General features: G+C 36.7%; 1 protein-coding gene across 1 annotated transcript in view; it reads right to left on the minus strand.

Moving 5' to 3' along the window:
* Positions 1 to 19708, minus strand: part of DNTT (DNA nucleotidylexotransferase) — a 94150-nt gene that overhangs the window by 28355 nt on the left and 46087 nt on the right. Inside the window, exon 8 of the mRNA XM_075758203.1 lies at positions 8602 to 8704. Coding sequence (XP_075614318.1) covers positions 8602 to 8704 — 103 coding nt within the window. The remainder of the gene's footprint in view (positions 1 to 8601; positions 8705 to 19708) is intronic.

A 19708-nucleotide genomic window follows, 5' to 3' on the forward strand; every position in this document is an offset into this window, starting at 1 on the left:
GCCAGCAACTTTTCAATGGCTCCCGGGGTTGCCATAAACTCTGCACTATCCCTTCTAGGCCCTTAGGAAAAGCATCTTTCTGTCATTCCTCAGGCCTGTCTTTGTGCCTGTTCTTTGCATTTCTAGGCAGCTTCCAAGGCTACTGATTTCCTGGACATCTCAGACTTACTCTGAATTCTCAAAGCTTCTTAGAGCTCTGCATGCTCAGCTGCCCTCAGGTAAAGGGCAATCTCCCCTCACCAGCCAGAAAACCTCTCAGCACCCCAAGCACAGCAACTGGGACAAGGCAAGGAGCACCATCCCTTTCTCTGCTGCCTAGCACATCCATTTTAAAGAATACAAAATGTTGAATACACAATAACAAAGAAATAAAGCAGATATTGTCCATCGCACTGCTTCTTTCAATCATCCTTGAGTCTTCAGAATAGAAATGGAGCTTGATACGTAATAATACAACACTGCTCAGTGTCAATGAAGCCATCTCTAGCAGTGTCGTGGCTTAACCCGGCAGGCAGCTAAAACAACCACACAGCTGTTCGCTCACTCCCCCCTCACCCCCAGTGGGATGGCGGAAAGAATCGAAAAGAAAAAGGTAAAAATCATGGGTTGAGATAAAGACAGTTTAATAGGGCAGAAAAGGAAAATATTATTATTATTATTATTACATAATAATATACAAAAATGATGCACAGCACAATTGCTCACCACCTGAAGCCAATGCTCAGCGAGTTCCTGAGCCGCACCACCTCTCAGTCAACTCCCCCAGCTATATACTGAGCATGATGTCATATGGTATGGAGTATCCCTTTGGCCAGTTTGGGTCAGCTGTCCTGGCTGCGTCCTCTCCCAGATTCTTGTGCACTCCCCACCTTCTCATTGGCAGGCCAGGATGAGAAGCTGAAAAGTCCCTGACTGCCTGGCAACAACTGAAATATTAGTGTGCTATCAACATCATTCTCATCTTATATCCAAACCAGAGCACTATACCAGCTGCTAGTAAGAAAATTAACTCTATCCCAGCCGAAACCTAGACAAGCAGGAGGGCTCAGCTGGCATAAAACTGCTTTCAGTGAGCAGTTCCACATGATGAAAACATTTGGATGTGTGCCTAAGTCCTGGGACACTCAGCCTTAATTTAGATTAATAAAATATAGGAGACCACTGTGACTGCCTCCTCTAAGCTCCTGATTTCACAGGAAGTAGAGTCTTCTGAGATTTGCCTTTGCAAAAAGAAATTTAACTACATTATAATGGTTAGCAACAATAGTGCATATCTCCTTTTACATTTCTTTAAACCTACGCATTGATCAAACCCACTTCTCAGATTGCTCACTGATGAGATGAATAGACTCAGCTTCTTAAAATTTCCATAATTAGGATTTCTTTAGGTTCTTGGATCAATTTTTTGTCTCTTCTTTGAAGTCCCTCAAATGTTTACACATTCTCCTTCCTCTGGACTAGGAATTCTTATACTAGTTTCACCACAAAAAAGCATGGTGAAGAATGCCTCCTCACTTTTCGTTAACATATCCCTTAAAATATGGTAAAGAATCACATTAGTTTTGTGGGGGCCTTTTGGGTTTGGGGTGGGGTTTTTTTAATTGCAGTATTGAACTGAGAGTGTATACAAGTGCTTTTATTTGATGGCTGTTGATTGTTAACTACAATGGTCTCCCGGTCAGACCTCTTATGAACACAAGTGACAACGACCTGATTTTTGGAAGAAAATCTCCATATAAAACACCAGGTTTTGATTATTTATTTTATATACTGCAAGTGTGGTAACTTTACTTGATAATATGTTAAATACCTTAGTGAATACTTTACAGCAATAAAATTACTTTTATCACTCAGAGCTATAATTCTGACAAAAAAAAAGCATAACAAAAACACTTAAGAAGATATGATTTCCATGAAGAGACATTGATAGGTATTATTATACTTTCAGCCTCCAGGTTTTTGTTGATGATAGTTCCAAATTAGTGATCCCATTATTTTACTGGGAATCAGTCACAGGCTGTTTTATGGTCACTGGGCCAACTCTTTTTAACGATAACTATTTGACTTGCATTGACGTTCTTTCACTTCTTTGGAATTTTTCCTGATTTTGAAGATTTATTATAAACTAATATGAGAAAACTCCTTATGTAGCTCATTCTCTTGGATTACTAGTTTCCAAGTCTGCTGATTTGAAAATGCTTAATTTTAGCAGGTGCTCTCTCACATCCATCTTTAAAGCATAGTAATTTTTTTCTTAATTTTACCCCAACATCACAAGGCACTGATGCTTGCTATTTCCAAATATAGACTCAAAACAGCTTTGGAATGTTAATGCATAACTGCTTATTATCTCACTCTTTTTGATGAAACTATGCCTGCCTTTAGGTTAATTTTGTTGCTTTTAATGCTAAAAAATGCTTTAATCTCATTGATCATTGACCATTAATTGATGACTTCAAGCTTTTATTAAGGACTTACATTCTTCCCATTCTCTATAAAAATCATCTAGCTACTCCATCAGTGCTTTCTCATCTTTTGCTTCATTTTCCTTTTTGCTCTTTGACACTTGGGGCATCACACAGCATATCCCAGAACAAATCTATTAAATAATTTATTTCCCGAGGCAGAATCCTAACTAGATTTTGGTAAAATAATAAAAAATACAAACACATTGTGCTCAGATCACCACATTTGCCAGTCTATAGCGGTGTTTGTGTCCTCTTTGTTCAAATGAAGTTGAAATCTCCTCAGTTTTGGTGCAAGAAATTAGGAATCAAAGCACATCTTTAGATAGACTACAAAAGGAATGGAATTCCTACTATAGGTGGGAAGTCTTAGGAATTTTGTTTCTGACCACCTGAGAAATCTAGCAAGAAATCGCAGCCTGCAGTGGTTTCTCTCTTCACAGGCGAGCAGATCAGCACCTAGGGAGTGTTTTATCTCAGTGAGGTCTGGGGATAGTTGCACATGGCCACCAGTACCCCATACTTGGATTTTTAGGCTGTAAACTCTTGAGGACATATGACTATGTATTACCTGAGTGTGTGTAATAGATAAAATGGCCTTGCTATAAAATACTCGGACCTTTTCAGACATTCATTTTTAACTTTTAGTCATACATTGTATCCTCTGCTTCACCAATATTTTCATTCTAACACAGCTGTGTTATCATCTTATAGATGATCTCTTCTGCATCAGCTTTACTTAGTTTTCAGAGTATTTTTTTTTCCAGCTTGCTACTCATTACAGGAATATATAGTTGTAAATGAAAACAGGGTAGATTTGAAATGTGTTTGCTATATTGTCCACATTAAAAATGAAGAATTTCCCTTTACATGGATACCACACTTATAAAAAAAGGTCCTTCCTCCCTTTGAAATCTCTCAGCTGCTTGAAGAGTACAAATTCTGCCTGTTAAATCACAGCTTTTAAAGATGGGTCCCTTCTCTCTTTTTTGTCTCATCCTATTTTCATATTTAGGAACATCAAGGGAACACTCCCTGGGGTCGCCTAGAGGTAACATCAAGCAATCATGAAGAGGTTACATCAGATCATTATTGTAGCCTTCCTACTGCCATTTTCCCTTGCTGACTAGGCCATGTCTTCTACATTTTGAAATGAATGAAATGAATACATTTTAAGTATTTGCAGATGGCGACAGTTAGCAAGTGTGTCTAGAAAGATATTTCTAGTTATTCCTCTGGGTTACTCTGTAGTGTTATTTCATAGTTTGTTGGCTGGGTAATTTCTAAACCTAATAGGAATTAGTAAACATCTACTTCAACTTAAAAAAAATGCTATCAGGCAATAATTACACAAGTGCTGAATTCAACAAGAAGTTGAAACCTGATTCAAAGCCAGGATACCACCTTGAAATAGGAGCCAAAGCCTAGGTCATATCCAATGAGATCATATTTCCAATTAACTGAATTTGATTAGGCACTGGACATCACCATCACCCCATAAAGTAAAGCTGAAATGGCACTTCTGTACACTTCGCAAAAGTATTGCCTGAAGGGGCAGTCAGCTATGAAGATTGTGTGAAGTTTTGACTACTGCTACTGCAAAACAGCAGCCTTCTCATTACTCTGTGTCAGGGAATCTGCAGTTCTTTGCAAATTTCAGGTTGATCTATACACCATAAAATGCTATAGATCTTGTTTACAATCAAGTTTTAAAATGTGGGTATTTTCATTTCTCAAATTTACAACACAATCATAACCAAATGTATTTTTTTAGGGCAGTTATGTTAATACCCACAACAATTTTCCTTTCTTAGAATAATTATGCACGTAGAAACACTGAGTGCTGGCACATCAATAACATTGATATTGGAGTAAATCCATGATCAAACTGAGGAAAAATGTGAATTTTTAGAAAAAATATGTAATCGATAGCTGAAAAATCAATCCAAATATGGTCATTAGCATTATTTATCATTTTTAATTGAATTAAGTCCTATCCTATTTTTAATGTTACAAACTGTCATTATTCGGAATGCTAGTAGCTGGATTAATTCTGTTAAAGCGAAGTAGGACTATTTTATACCACCTGAAAATGTAATCCAGTATGTTGTTCTGAAATCTGTGTATGTTGTTGCTCTTAATTTCCTTCTCAGATGGTTTAATAAACTGAAACTGGATTATTTTTTTTTTTTCCAGTGAAAAACCTATAGCTAATCCAAGATAGGATATAGGCATGTTAATTCAGAAAAATCTCTACCTAGATGAGACAGGTGGAAATCTATAAAGTGAAACAGCTCAAGGAACTGATGCCTGGGAGGAGTCAGGTTTGTTAGGGTGAGGAATCATTAGCAAATGTCATCAAAGGCTTGATCAGCAATACAAAACTTCGCAGCATAACTATGCTGCTCCCTTAGTCCCTTTTTCATCTTGAAGTTTCCTGTACCTTGGACTGGTCTAATTCTGGGCCTGTCCTGAACAGCCTGGTTTTGACAGCAATGGAAAGACCAGCACCAGAGTCCAGGAATTAAGATGTTTCCCCCTCTCTATGCCATGAGCATTTGCACTGGTGGGCAAGATGGATAGATACCCACATACAGATAAACAATACACACCAGAAAGATCAGATGTCGTAAGAAATGCCACAGCTGCCTGGACCTTCACTTAAAACATCACAGGATGTGGACACTTCTGCCTACTTTATGCAATAACCTCACAAGCAGGACAATCAGATTCAGCCCCATCCTCTGCCTAAAGTGATTTCAGCCAAGTTCTCTCGTGTCCAATGGTCTAACCACCACACAATAGTCTATTTTAGGTGAGAATGTTCTCAGCTCCTGCTGAAGCTGAGCCAGAATACAACAAAAAAATCATAACGCATTGAGTCAAAAGGTGAGACAATGTGTTCAGAACGGAGTTCTGCATCCTTATGGACAGGGCATTCATCTGAAAAAAGTAAGTTCTCTGTTCCGGCCTCTTAACCATTTCTGTATCTTGTCTTAGAAACAGGTTTTGTTGCTGCTGGAATCCAGCTGTCACTCAATAGTGAATGTCCTTCTGTTCTGTGAGCTCTGTTTACAAAAAACTGTGTCTAGCAATGAAAAAGTGAGACTGGTTACTTGCTTCTCACCATCTACCTTAATGGAACATCAAGCCTTCCCCTTCCTGACCTGTTCACCTCGGCAAGGGTGAATAATAGAGTCTAACCCAGACCACTAATATACTAAAATAAGTAAGCACAGACAGACATCTACATTCCTCATTTTCCTAATAGCCAAAAGAAAAATGCAATATTGTACTTACATGAATACAAAGGAGAAAATGAAGAGTACAGAGATGCCTGTAGTAATGTATTTCTTCCTTTGTTGAAAGTACATATATAACAACAGGAACAGTGCTAAATATAGCTATATAGGATTTAGCAAAAAATGAAATGTCTTTATACAGTATGTGAATGAAGCTGCATTGACACAGATGGCTCAGCCTGTTTGTCCACAGACTTCCAAGCCCTAACCCACAGAAGTAATTTCTTACTTTCATTATGAAGTTTTTTGGAACCATTAAAACCAAAATCTGTGTACTGCATTGCAGCTTTTGCCACTCTAAAGCTCAATGGAGACTGTGTTCTCTATGCCTTGACCCATTTATCCCTCATGATGCTGCATCAAAGAGCATGATGATGTTGATTTAACCACTTAGTTTTCGACAGCTTTCAATAGAATGACCTTGCTACATTAAACTTTTCAGCGAAGAAAAAGGCCCTTTTAAACTATTTAAATAAGGCTGAGGTTCATAGTTTAGAAGTTAAACATTGCAGAATCCTTCACTAAGAGCTGCCAAAAGAAATTCAACATCATGACCTCAGTGATGTTCTTTGATGAATTTGGGTTTTGAAGCGGTAGCACAAAAGTGGAAAGCTGTGAAGCAGACAACAGGTGTTGTCTGTCAAAAAGTATAAAAATGCTTTAGGTTTGGGGGTTTTTTTGTATCCCCTTCTCCCCCTTAGAAATCAAAGGTAATAAAAAGGCAAGAGGAGTATAATTCCTCTCTTTCTTTTTTGCATTTTGATTTTGCTGGCAGCTTATTTTTCACTAGTGTTGGTAAAAGCCTGTATATTACAACTGCCACAGTAGAGAGGCAGTATAGCTAGTAGTATAAGCCATAAATATTCTGGAGGACAAACAGAACACAGAAAATATTTGTCCATAGTTTTAAATAATCCCCATCTTGTTTGCGTTTGCTTTCTATGGCCATTGTGCATCTCCTCTTCTAACATTTTCTTCATGCTGGGATCCCTAGAGGAATCCTAATATTTTCATCAAATCCTTGGCCGCCCTTGACCTCCCAAACTCTCCCTTCACTCACTTCTCCCAAATTTTATCCTTAAGAAAAAAAAAACAGCAAGAACAATTTTTCTATTTCTTTCCTTTCAATTCCATTTAACGAAAGCAGCCTAGAGTGACCTGAAAAGCTTCAGCAGTTGCCAGACTTCTCCGATCACAGCCATTGTTCTCATTAATGTAACTGGAGTGTGATGGAATGGGAGAAGGAATGAAAAGCTGCACTCGGGGCAGGCTGTAGCCTCAGCCTGTCATCAGTTTTCCTTTTTGCTGTGTGATAATAAAACAGGATTTTTGAAGGACCTGCACATGGCTTCCTCAAGGTTCAAGTCTGCTTAAGAAGGCAGAAGGAGAGCATCCAAGAAGAAATGTAAGTTTTCTCAGAATAAAGGGAGTAGAATTACTGAGAAAGAAACTTTACATAAATAATAAAAAGATAAAAATAGAGTAGCTCCTCAGTGCTCATTAATTACCACAGCTTCATTGCTTTTCATTGGAGTATGATAAATTACACCTGCTAGCAATCTACTTCAATACATACACTTTCTGTAAAGAATTATGATGGAAGTCACAGAAATCTAAGAAATTAATAACCATGTGTTAACATGTCAAAGATCAAAAGTCAGCTGAAGGAAGCGGAATTCAGCTAAGGTTGTATTTTACTAGGAAAAAAAAAATTTTAAGTCCTTTCATTAAAGCCAACGTGACCAGCTTGAAACAGACAACTTTGTACAGTTGATAAGTTTTGTCTGGTTGGATGTTTTTAATGTCTTTCATATGTTAGCCCATTATACAGTAATTAAAGTACATAGTTCAAGAATCAATTCAAAAGCATTCTCTTTAGGCTATATGCACTGAAAGCTGACTTGACTTAGCGATGGAGCATTTGCTGATTCACCTGAGACAGAGTGTTGACCTTTTACTTGTTGAAACGTACTCAATTCCTTTGAACAGTACAGGTAGTTAAAGTTGAAAAATATCTTAGCTGGCTAGAAAGGTAGAAAGAGAAACAAAAGCTTATTATTCCCAACATACTATATTTCTGACCCAGGAATATTTTGAGATACCTGCACCTGTTATAATTCAGACTCTTCCAACTTCAAAGCTGCCTCAAACTGAAGAAAGCTGAAGAGAAAAAAAAAAAACAAAACACCACAACAACAACCAACCAAACAAAAACCAAAACCCTGAGACAAAATATTCCTCTCTGAAATGTGTGCATTCTTCCAAACCCAGACATAATGGAAGACTATGTCAATTTTAACAATATTCCAATGGAAGCCAGGAAAAAAAGCTAATCTATGGGGTGAAAGGAAGCCAGAATTCCAGGGCTTTGGTACCTAAGCTTTCAGACTTGCTCACCTTCACACCATAAGGTCACCCAAATCCACTACACTTAAAGCTGGAGCTCCCTGAAGTAGTTCCTCTTGGGAGAACCTACTCCCATCTCAAGGAATAATTAAACAAATACAGATTTGTTTCAAATTATAAGAACAGTTTTGCTGTGCCACTCAAAACTCCCCCTAGCTTGATTTCTTACCTCTGACAAGCTGCATATTCTTAGGGTAAGATATAATAGAATGTGTATAGAGTACTTCTGATACAACCTTCAACTTCAGCATTCAGAGCTGGAGGATTCACCTAGGTCATCATGATTAATAACCAAATAGAGCAATATTCAGTTTCAAAATATTACAGTCATTTGTAAAATTGAGTCAACATTCTTTAAGCACTATGTAGGCTTAATTCAGTGCTATTAGAATATGTCTTTCTTTGGCCAAATATTATTTAGTTCATACCTGCTTTTTCCATAAGTCAACAACTTTATGCAGAAGTTCATCATCTTCTCTTGGTCCTGGATTGGTGATCAAAAAATCTATATCATGTCCAATCTCCTTACCCCTGGAAGCAATAAATAACAAGAAGAGTAAAAGAGTTAAGTTACTGTTGAATTTCACACTACTTTCAAAGAGAATATTTTTGCTGCATTCTAAAATGAGTTTGCAGCATAAAGTGATAACAATGTTTCTTGAAACATAATCAAAATGGAATCTTCAGTTTCTTTTATCGGGTCTGTCTGTTCTTTGTTAAGCAATAATTTAAGGTTTTTGATGTATTTTCTCTGTTGTTCCACTAGATACTGCGGATCCATTTGGTGATGTTAAATCTCTCTCTCTTCCCATTAAGTCCCAGAAAAGAAGGTTTCAGTGATCTTTGGATAAAAAACATAATCAAAATACCATAGTACATATTATGAATCCAGTGCAGTAACAGCACAGTCTGACTACTGCAGGCTTAAATATTCTTCTTTAGCTTTTGATGGACACTTTAATGAACAAAACTGTGATTACGAATAATTTTATTGTTTCTTTTTACAGCAGACATAAAATCTCTATTTTACATTTCTTTTAAAATATAAAAACGCTTTTTGCAGAGATTGAGTTTGATATTTTTTTGAGAACAATTCAACTTTAATGTGACTAAAGCTTGTTTATTACACCCACTGTGGATTTCACAATTAAATCCATATACACAAAGTTTAATTGTAAATGTTCTTAATGAAATGAAGAAAAACAAGAGGTTATGACATCATTTTTAAGTCTAAGCATTCAGTTTGCCTTTCATCCATTTACCAAACGTGTTAAACCTAAGTCAGGTTAAGATGTAGCTATCTTGAAACAGGCAAAAGCATGCTATCAGAATGTTTCTCTTCAGAATTATAAAATGTTTGAGCACATCTGAAAATTTATCTTAGAGTGCAATTCACGTGAGGACTGTAGAACTGCGACAAGGTTTTCATTTTGGTCTAAATACTGCAACAGGGACTGCATACATGTCTATTTATTGACTGTAATCAGGCCATCTTAAAGAGAAAGGAGCAGAGGAGATATTTCTGCAACTAGGTGCAGTATGCAAAAGGTGGAGTAAGCCCTCAAAATCTGGAGTAGCGACATCTAAGTGTAGCGCACCTTCAAATCCTTTTCCTGTGTTCACTGGAAAGTCTACTCTTGCTGATGTTCACAAGAGTATGTGATGTTATATCTCAGTTGTGCTTCAGTTCAATGCTGTGTCCCGTGTTGAGAGAACTTGTAAGTTGTTATACAAGCAGTGAAAATTGGAACTGTACAAACCAAAAGATTTGCTTTTTCTTATTTAATGAAATAGTTCATTCTCTTAAAATAGTGCCTAAAACTGAATCTGATTTCTTAAACTTGGAAATTTGTAGGAACAGAACTGATTGGCAGACATGTCAACGGCCATTTGTCTGACAGGAAATCATCTAACTGATAGATAGTTGAACAGCGTCAGCAGCGAAATGTAAGGAAATGAAAATCTAGGGTTTACGTTTGACAAGCAGTCTAACTCACTGTAAAGCAACTATTGTGCCGTGTCTGCAGCAAAGTCAAAACTGCTGAAACAGGTAGAAATTATTTCAAAAGAAGTTTCAAACAAAGCATGTTGAGGCTTAGAAACCGAACAGCAACTCAAACTCAAGAATTTAAAAAACATTTAGTATTCCATGTAATACTTTCTGAGTTATTTTGCAGGATGACATTCATTATCTCTTGAATTACCATAATAATCCAAAACTCTTACATAGCACTTTTTACTTACATGTCTCAACATGTTTTTTCAAAGGGAAGGAATTTACTATTCCTATCTTAGAGATGCAGAAAGTGGCATAAGAAAACGTCTAAAATTATTTAAAAAAAATTAAAAAAAAATTAAAAGAAGACATCGGAAGCTGATGGAATTGGGAGCTGATTCCTGATTCTTCCTCTGGTACTTAGCACATGCATATTTTAGATTAACCACATCTACAAACTCATGAATGATCCAGCCATAAAATCTCAAGAAATTCAAGATGTTTCACTGGCCAACTACTTCCCAAGACAAAGAGCATTTATTGAAATGCTTTTTATTTGTGAAGTTAGAGTGTTTAAATCTGATATAAAACCACAAAATATAAAATCATTGTTATTGTCAGAGTTATATTTCAGCTTCTCTTTGAACTAATTCACATTGGATTAATTTCTGATTGAATTTGTCTGGCTGTTACTGGAACATTTAGTCTAATTTCCACCGGTACTCTTTACCAAATAATACATTTGATCCTAGAAAAATTTATTACCTTCCTTAAAATATAAAAACAATCTAATAAATTAAAAAGCTGTATAATATATATTTCTCACGGCTTGTAAATCATGCAAAAAGATGCAGTAAAGTGTACACAGATTCAGACCGTCATTTCTATTGAAGCTGAAAGGAACGTGGCCATTGATTTCAGCAGAGTAGAGCTTTTCACATATATATATTTATATATGTGAGTGTATATACATACAAACATACAACCATGGGTATTCATAAAGTTACATAAAGGGCACATAGGATGGGATAGTGCCCAAGTGCTCTGTCCCCAGCTCAGGAAGTATGTAACCATATGTATTCATTTATCAATGATTAACTCTGCACATCCACAGTTCATTGAAGCTGAACCTATCTACACACCTAAAGACTAGACATAATACAGGATTTGATTATATACAATTTAAATGCCATGGTGCCAGACATCTGGTCTTCAAACTAGATATGAAAAGTCAGAATTCATCACCTGATTAAGTGCCTCAGAGATGAAACCACGATCTCTTGTTCATTCCTGAAGCTCGCCAAGAGGAGTGCTGCACGCTGCAGTTTTTTTCAAACCCCATCACATTCAAGAGAGCAGATTCCTTACACAGGGCTACAGATGGGCTCCACCATGATCTAGAGACTAAAGGGGGTTAACTAAGCATCATTCACTTAAAAATGAAAAGACTTTTTTTGAAAAACAAATGCCAAATTGATGCTGTGCATGGTTTTCTCTTGCATTTGGTAGCCCAATTATTTGTGCAGTGATTCCTCATCTTCATATTGCCTTATTTTTCTCAGTTAGGAATATTGACAATGTTTCTGTTTCACAAGAGGCATCTTCTCAGTCTCCTCTCTTTCTGCCTTCCACTAGCAGGGTACAGTTCCAGGACCAGAGTTCTGAGACAACCTTTGGGTCCACACCAGTGTCCACAGGTTATTTACTTACTTGTTATTAGCTATTGGATTAAAACCACTCAGCCAGGAAGGAGAACACTGATGTTTTCACAGCCAAGTTATTTGTCATCGACTGGCTGTTGAACACAAAATGCAGAGCCAGTGCTTGGTGCAGGGAGCTGAGCCTCAAGAGTTGTCCTTTCTAAATGGGCACCCTAGTCAGTACGCTACATGATGCTCTCCCTGGCTCTACAAATCTCCCATTTTGTACCACAGGGTGGCACAAATCCACTCAGGCTAGTGATTTTAGCACACTAATGGATGGCAGGAGATGTAGGCATTTGATTCTGGCATGCCACTGCCTACGTACTCTAATCACAAGGCTTTTATATAAAATTTGAGTACAATTCTAAAAACAAAACCAGTTGCAACAACATTTTAGAAAAAATTGTATACATACTTTTAATGTGTGTAAGAGTTGCTCAGAGCTTGTGTATTTTCTAGGCCTCCTATGAGATGAGAGTTGATAATCTGTCTAGTTTCTAGATTCCAGATGGGCACAAGCAGGATCTGGGAAATTATTTGCTTATACTTGGAAATGCTGGGGCTGTTATGAAGCAAAAGTGCAGGTGCCCCTAGGAGCAGAGCAATCAGTGACATAACTGGGGAGTTCAGGTTTCCAAGGCTTTGAACAAAGGGACATGGACTCAAGTTTTGGATTTGCTATTCAGATCTCTTTACAACTTCTCTTTCTTTTCTTTAAATCTAAACCTAGATCCTTGTTGGACTGGAGCTATAAGAGAATCTGCACTGTGCAGAACTGAAATTGCAGCTCAGGTTTTGTCCAAAAATTTTATTCAAGTCTGAAGACTATAAAAGACAGAACACTGTTAATTAACTGTGTTCAATTCTTGGCTGACTAAACTTGTATAAAGCTATAAATGTTTCTTAGTAGTCAATTAATTATCTTTAAGGTTGTTGGAATTTTCTTTTTTGCTGCTGTTTTAATATAAAATCTAGATTCCTGCTCATCAAACATAATTACCATTATGACTAAAACTTAAATATATGATTGTATGGCAAAGGATAATCACACTATCTTACTCTACAAAGACAACATCTGCATGATTAGACATTTTATAGTATGTGTGCAGAGTATTTTGAAATCCCAGGCTATTATATAATGGCTATGCCATGTCAATGACAATTCTGATAAACTGACTTTAGCTGAGGAAAGACGGACTGACATTTCTCTCCCACTTACAAAACTTCACTAATGAAGGAGCTTGAACCACTTTTTTTGCAATGAGTTATGTGTCAAAACCCTGAAAACCATTTAGCAATCTTGAGTTTACACAGAGTTCAAATGGATACAGAAGATGATACTGTATTTCCACATCTGTGCTTGCATTAGGTAAAACTGTAGGCTTTTCTTAATCTTGCAAGCCCTTGAAGTGCATGAAATACAAAGTCAACATCAACAGCCTGTGTTTGTAAGAGCAACTGCGTCTCCTCCTCAGGCATATTTCTATGAAATACAAGCATCAAAGTAAAATCACAGACAGTACAATACCTTTGGATGGATCTGTCATAAAACTGATTTATTATTACCTTTACTATTGACATTGTATTGTGCGAAGAAATATTACACACTTCTCCGTGTTGCCAAAATATTCTGGGCTTTGCCTGCTAACCAAAGAAAGGCGTTGCTCCTTTGAAACGTTGCAGTCTAAGTCCTAGATTTGTTCACCTCCATCTTCGCTATCAGCTCCTTTCAGGTGTGAGGCCCCTTCTCCAAGAGAGCCCCTTTCTGCAGCTATGGTCAGAAGTATCCAAGTCTGCCATTACTCGCGGTACATACACAGAGCCCTGTATTTTCGAACAAAGCCTGCTGTACTGTAGTTTTTCTTCTCTGGCTTCCTCTATCTCCAGCTTTCTTTCAGGTCTTTATAATTTTGCTTTACAATATGATTCCTTTTTTTCACAATATGGATAATTTATTTTTAAAAATACTTTATGCTTTACCGTACAGATATTCTCACTCTTGTTTGCTTAGCATTCAGAGACTGTGGGAACAATAAGAAGGAATACTCAGATCTAGGTGATTTTTTTTTGTTTGCTTTGTTTCCCTGGAATTCTTTCCTAGGTTGATTTTATAGTCTCTGTATTAGATTTTTTTCTTTTTTAGGTGCACCTCATTCTTTCTACTGACAGCTCTTTAAAATATACCTATTAGTTTTCAAGTTCCTAGAATCATATTCTGATAGACGTAAAAGTTTTCTCTCATTTGACAATCTAACTGTTACCCTGCTGGGGAACAAACCAGAATGAATAGGATAAAACCCTCAATAAGAGTCTTCTGTGAAGTTCTTCAAACCATTGAAGTGATTAACTGAATGGCCTACCTGCAGTACTAGATGATCATAAAAATGACTTCTGACTTTAAAACCTTGAACTCTGTACTAGATTGGTCTTTGGTTTATTTAGGTTATTTTGTAACACATCACTGTGATGTTTTGCTTTACAGACTGCATTTTCATGTTTTCAGAAGTTCATGCTTCATTCAAAGGGGATTATAATAGTTTTTACAATTCTTTCTCAAGCAAAACTCTGACTTCACTTCTGTGTGAAAACAGTTCTCAGGTTGAATGGTTTACCTCAAATCTGTCCTTGTCAGCTAAATAACAAATGATTTGCCTGACTTCTGATTAGAAATGCAAAGTGAACTTTGCTTTGTTGGCTAGAATTTTGGACGAGGAATCCAATTTAGTATCAGGCTTTCCAGGGCAGTCTAAAATACTTTCTTCACAGCTGCCATATTCTCTAATTTAATCGACACTCAAAATCATCTTACGAAGGGCACTTGAACACTTTTTCTGGGGAAAAGGTACTTAATATTCAGAAGAAGAAAAAGATTTTCAATAGCTACTTTGAAAGATCAGAGATGACTGTGGCCCACTGGCTCTGCCTTCTCAGAGCCCAGATTAGAGACAAGTTGGCCAACTCGCATTTCTGTTTCTCAAAATACAGATGGAAAATTTTCAAGTTTTTTTTTTCATTTTGTCACAATCACAGCATATCCAAGTCTCGATTTATTAAGCAAATCCTATCTATTCCTTATTCAGACAAAATTCCGGCATAACGATAGCACTGTAAGTGTCGAACACGGTTGTATGTGTGCTAAATCCTTCAGCGTTTACACATGAGAACACCACCCCTGGTATCAGAGGCATTAATCACTTGCATGAAGTCAAGCATATATATTTAAGAACCTGGAGGACTAACAACTAACAGGTGCTCATTTCCAATGTCTGATCAACTAAATTAACCAATAAAGAAGCAGAAATTTATGTGGGGTTCCTGGAATGCAGCAAATTAATTGCATATAATTAATTACATAATAAATCTTCAAATCATACACCCATTTGACTGCCACAAAATATAACATAATGAAATGGAAACAAGTAATGGAGAACAGAAACAGATTTGGCATAGCTGTTTCAGGCTTCTCTCTCTTTGACTGAACTTTTTTTTCCCCTGTTAAAATTGTGGGAAAATATTGATTGTGGAGGAAGGCATATGAACTCTTGAATAGTGGATATTGGTTAACATTCTGAGTTAGTCTGATGAAACTGGATTGTATTTGCTAGAACAGTACAGTTATGATAATATTAATATTCAGATTTGGCAGATTGAAATAGTTTTAAAAAAATGTTACTGGATGTTTTACCCTTATAATTTGCAGCCTTTACATTAAATAAGAAAAAACCCCATAGCTGTGAAATAGCTTCCTGAGAATGACTGCTATCAGGAAAGACAGCGAAAAAAATCAGGCCATCAGGAATTGCTATGCAACCAATATTCACCGTAAAACTGGTAAGATTTTTAAACTCTCACTTTCCTGACCAGTTTATTGTATAGTCATTTTGATACAGAAAGCTAGAAAAATCAGTAAAAGTAATCTCAGACCAGAACTACATGGAGTGGGCCTTAGATAGCAAGTGAAGAGTGTGCACAAAATATCAGAGGATATAACTCTCCCTTCCTTCCAAAGAGCTCAGATTAAAAGCAATCCAGCCAAAATTCATTTCTATAGCAAGCCGGATACTACCTAAAATGCTGAAAGCCAATACAAAAAAATTACAAGTCCTTTATTTGTGGAAAGAAATATGGGAAATCATTACATGTTAAATTAAGTCTCATCATCTCTGCATTCTTCTTTTGGGAAATGCAGGGAGGACAGCTTCTAGACAGACATCCCCAAGTGATTCAGAAATATGTGAGGCCATTTGAATTTTTTTTTTAATATAGATGAGTAATATGCATAAACATCTAGGAAGACCAAAGGCAATTGCTGAAGTGATGATTGTGTGGCAATAGAAAAGGGATTAAATGTTGCAGAAAATTACACATAGCTGAAGGAATGGACAAACTGAGATATAGCACAATGAACTTTTGTTTAAGAAGCAAAGAGAAAGCTTGGATAAGTAGCAGAATCACTACTTTTAGATATAGCAAACAAATAATTTATAAGTAACATAAAATGCATGTTCCTGAGGGAAAACTCCAGTAGCCTCAGCATGCATGCATAGTCAAACACATAATTATAGCTATAATCAAACCATGCACACATATGCATACATGGTTCAAAGATTTCTTGCTGACTATTCTGATACTGATGCCATGCTTTTACTCTAGGGAGGTATCCTCTATGCTGCATCTGATTTAACTCCCGCTGTACTGGCAAGGTAGAACTATTATTTGACATTAGTTGAGTATGACCAAATATAAGTAGTATGGTAATTCTTTCAGGTCTGTAATAACTGTAGTCCTGATTAAGGTACCTCTATTACCTGTCTCCAACCAGCACATGCCTTCTCAGAAGAACAGAAATTTTTGTTCCAAATCCTAGGTAGCCTGCATGCTTGTGGACATGATTATTAAGCAGTCTTTCCTGAGACCTTGAACAAGAGATGGACAATTTCTTACAGTTTAATTATTATTAAAATAATTCTGAGTTACTGTCACTCAAACTATGAAGAACTATATCTTTTTCTTGTATAAGCCCCATTACAAAGAGAAAAGAATCTGTAAGCTGGAAGTACTGGAGTGTGACAGTGCTACATCTATTACATAGAAATCCTGGCTTGTTTAACAGCCAGAGGAGAAAAATTCCATGGATTGCAAAGTAGTCACAGATTTCATTCAGCCAAGAATATTTCTTGGATGTAATACTACAGATTTTCAAAACCTTGTTCCATAATATTCCATATTCAGGTATAAGATACTAGCAGTTTAATAAAATATAAATGCAAAGTAGACCAATAAGTAAAAGTCTCAAAATATTTTGCCTGAATGAATTTACAGAATTCAGAATTTAATCAGAAATTAATTATTTTGGCACACTTTCTTCTGATCTTTTTTCAGGTCTGAAATCTGGACCTAAAGTAAGTGGGTTTATTGACTCAAATGGACTTTTGCTAGGTATATAATTAGTACACTGACAGGAAAGAACAAGGCACTTTCCAAGGAAATGAACAGAACGATATCTGTGCAAGGGTTTCTGCAACAGTGATTTAATGTTGAAGGATTTTGTTGGATGGAAGAAATTATAATGTTTGCAACATTCTCATTTCATCTGTAACAAAAACTAGGTAATAGCTAAAAAAAAAGTTAGAAAATTATCGTTTGTGGCAGAAAGGGTCTTCTAAATTACAATAAAATGCTGTAACATTTATTTGAAGTTATTTCCTCAGAAACTCTCAATTACATATTCTGATCAATACTGTAAAGAATATTAACAGCCTAAATAGCAGCATAATACTATACCAGTCCATTGCTATCATAAATGACTAGCTAAACCCTGTACACCACACATAAGCTGTTCTTCACTGTCAGCTTTAGCTCAGCAGTTTTCCTTAATATTCAAGTCAGCTCTACATTTTCAAAACAATATTTGGATACAGTGTCAATGCAATGGTGGTTCACATACATATAGAGTAGGTAGCAAGAAAATAAACGCTCATTGAACTGCAAAAGCAGCTCAGCCAAAGTTAACAATCCAAAAACACTGACACAGAGAAAGCAGAGACAGCAGAATGCAAAAAGTAACCGTTCACAAGCCTGACTCGCACTGTGCAATGATTACTTTGTCAGCAGAGGGAGGGTAGAAGAGGGCACGTTCAGCCAGAATAAACTAGGGGCACTCGAACATGCCAGACTATACCACCAGCTTCACTTGCTTTCTAGGTGCACGATCTTTATACCTCCACCTGAAACATGACAAAGACATAAGATTGATGAGGATGCCAGAGGCAAGATACCATTTTACAGTTCATCAAATTAGTCAGAAGGCTCATCTATACCATTTATCACATGAAGACGTACCAAGCTTCCCAAAGGTAGTAGTTTTTGGAATCACAGACTGCTCTGATGCCAGAACTGAAACTCAAGGAAACCTTCCATTGCAGGACCAGGGTGGTAAATAGGAAGAGAGGTCTGCATTGCTTATCAGGTTATTTTATGCAATGGATAATTACAGATCATAATTTTCCCTGTGGTTATTAAAAAATAAATAACTGAGAAGTATCCTCCCTGCCTTACATTGCGAGTATCTATAGCAGATGTCATTTGTTACTTCACCCTGAGTAAAGGAATCCCAACATGGTCCACGTACACAGTCAGTCCCTGCTTTTGAAAAATAAAGTAACATGTCTGAAGTAAGGAGGAAAAATAAAGTAAGATCTGATCAGGGCTCTGTGGAAGCAGGTGACAATATGGGCATGGGAATATCTGGCTTCTTAGGATAATTTCTGCTGTCCTGTCATTTAAATTAGATCCTACCTGCCTTTGAAAGTAGTTTGGTACTAGTAGTTACCAGCCAGTGTCAAAATTCATTCTCTTTTCTAACGCCATATAGGTGGCAAGGTACTATAAAATACCTGTTGAGATGAGAAGTGCCAGTGTGGGAAAATGCTTGCACAAACATTTTGTAGTTGGACTCTGATTTTAGTGCCCAGCCTGTCCGTCATCCTACTGGACTTCATTTGCACAAGCTGATAAAAATTGAGAGTTGAATATTTCTGGAAATCTAAACCCAAAATGACTGAAATTTTGTATTCCATATCAAAGGTAATTCTGGAATTCCTGTCCCTTGAGGATTAATTCTTCCCTGACTGTACATCACAGGGCTATTTTGGAGCATAATTAATATCTGAGAGATGGTTTAATAGGATGCTGATTAATGTCTGAAATAGCAATAATCAAATTAACTGAAATAAATTCTGCCACCAGAAAAGACAATTAAAATTAAAGCTAAATGCATTATATATTTAACTGAAAAGATACCATACAGTTATAAGAGGTCCTCTGACTCATTTTGAGACAATTTGTGGGTAAAAAAAAAAAAAATCCTGTTGTAGTTTTGTCTGAAGAATTACTTTTCCCACTGATTTAAGAATAAAATAATTTTAGATTAGACTGTCTGTGAAATGAAAACATTGTGAAAACTGAGCCAGCGTCCTCCTGGGCAGCTATAAATCAGGTTTCTACAAAGGTTTGAATTGCCAAAGATAGCATATAGCAGCTTCTTCAGCCAGCCAAGTAATTCAACATAAACTCAGCTGAACTACATAAGTATTTGGCAAAGATTCACAGGTGTCTTCTCTGGAAGAGGTGCTTGAAGGTGGACACTTCATTAAAATGCTACTTTTCTTGCCCAGTGTAACACTAATTCTAATTCACCAGGGGCAGAACTCATTTTCCATAGCTGTGGAAGCTATTTATTTTACTTTTTAAATTAATCCAACTCTGCAATGAAGCAATAGAAAAATGCTTTTTCCCTCTAGGAGCAGAAACTTTACTTGTACAGCATAAGGGAAT

The sequence above is a fragment of the Balearica regulorum genome, chromosome 7 (assembly GCF_011004875.1).
Source record: "Balearica regulorum gibbericeps isolate bBalReg1 chromosome 7, bBalReg1.pri, whole genome shotgun sequence".
Taxonomy (NCBI): Eukaryota; Metazoa; Chordata; class Aves; order Gruiformes; family Gruidae; genus Balearica; species Balearica regulorum.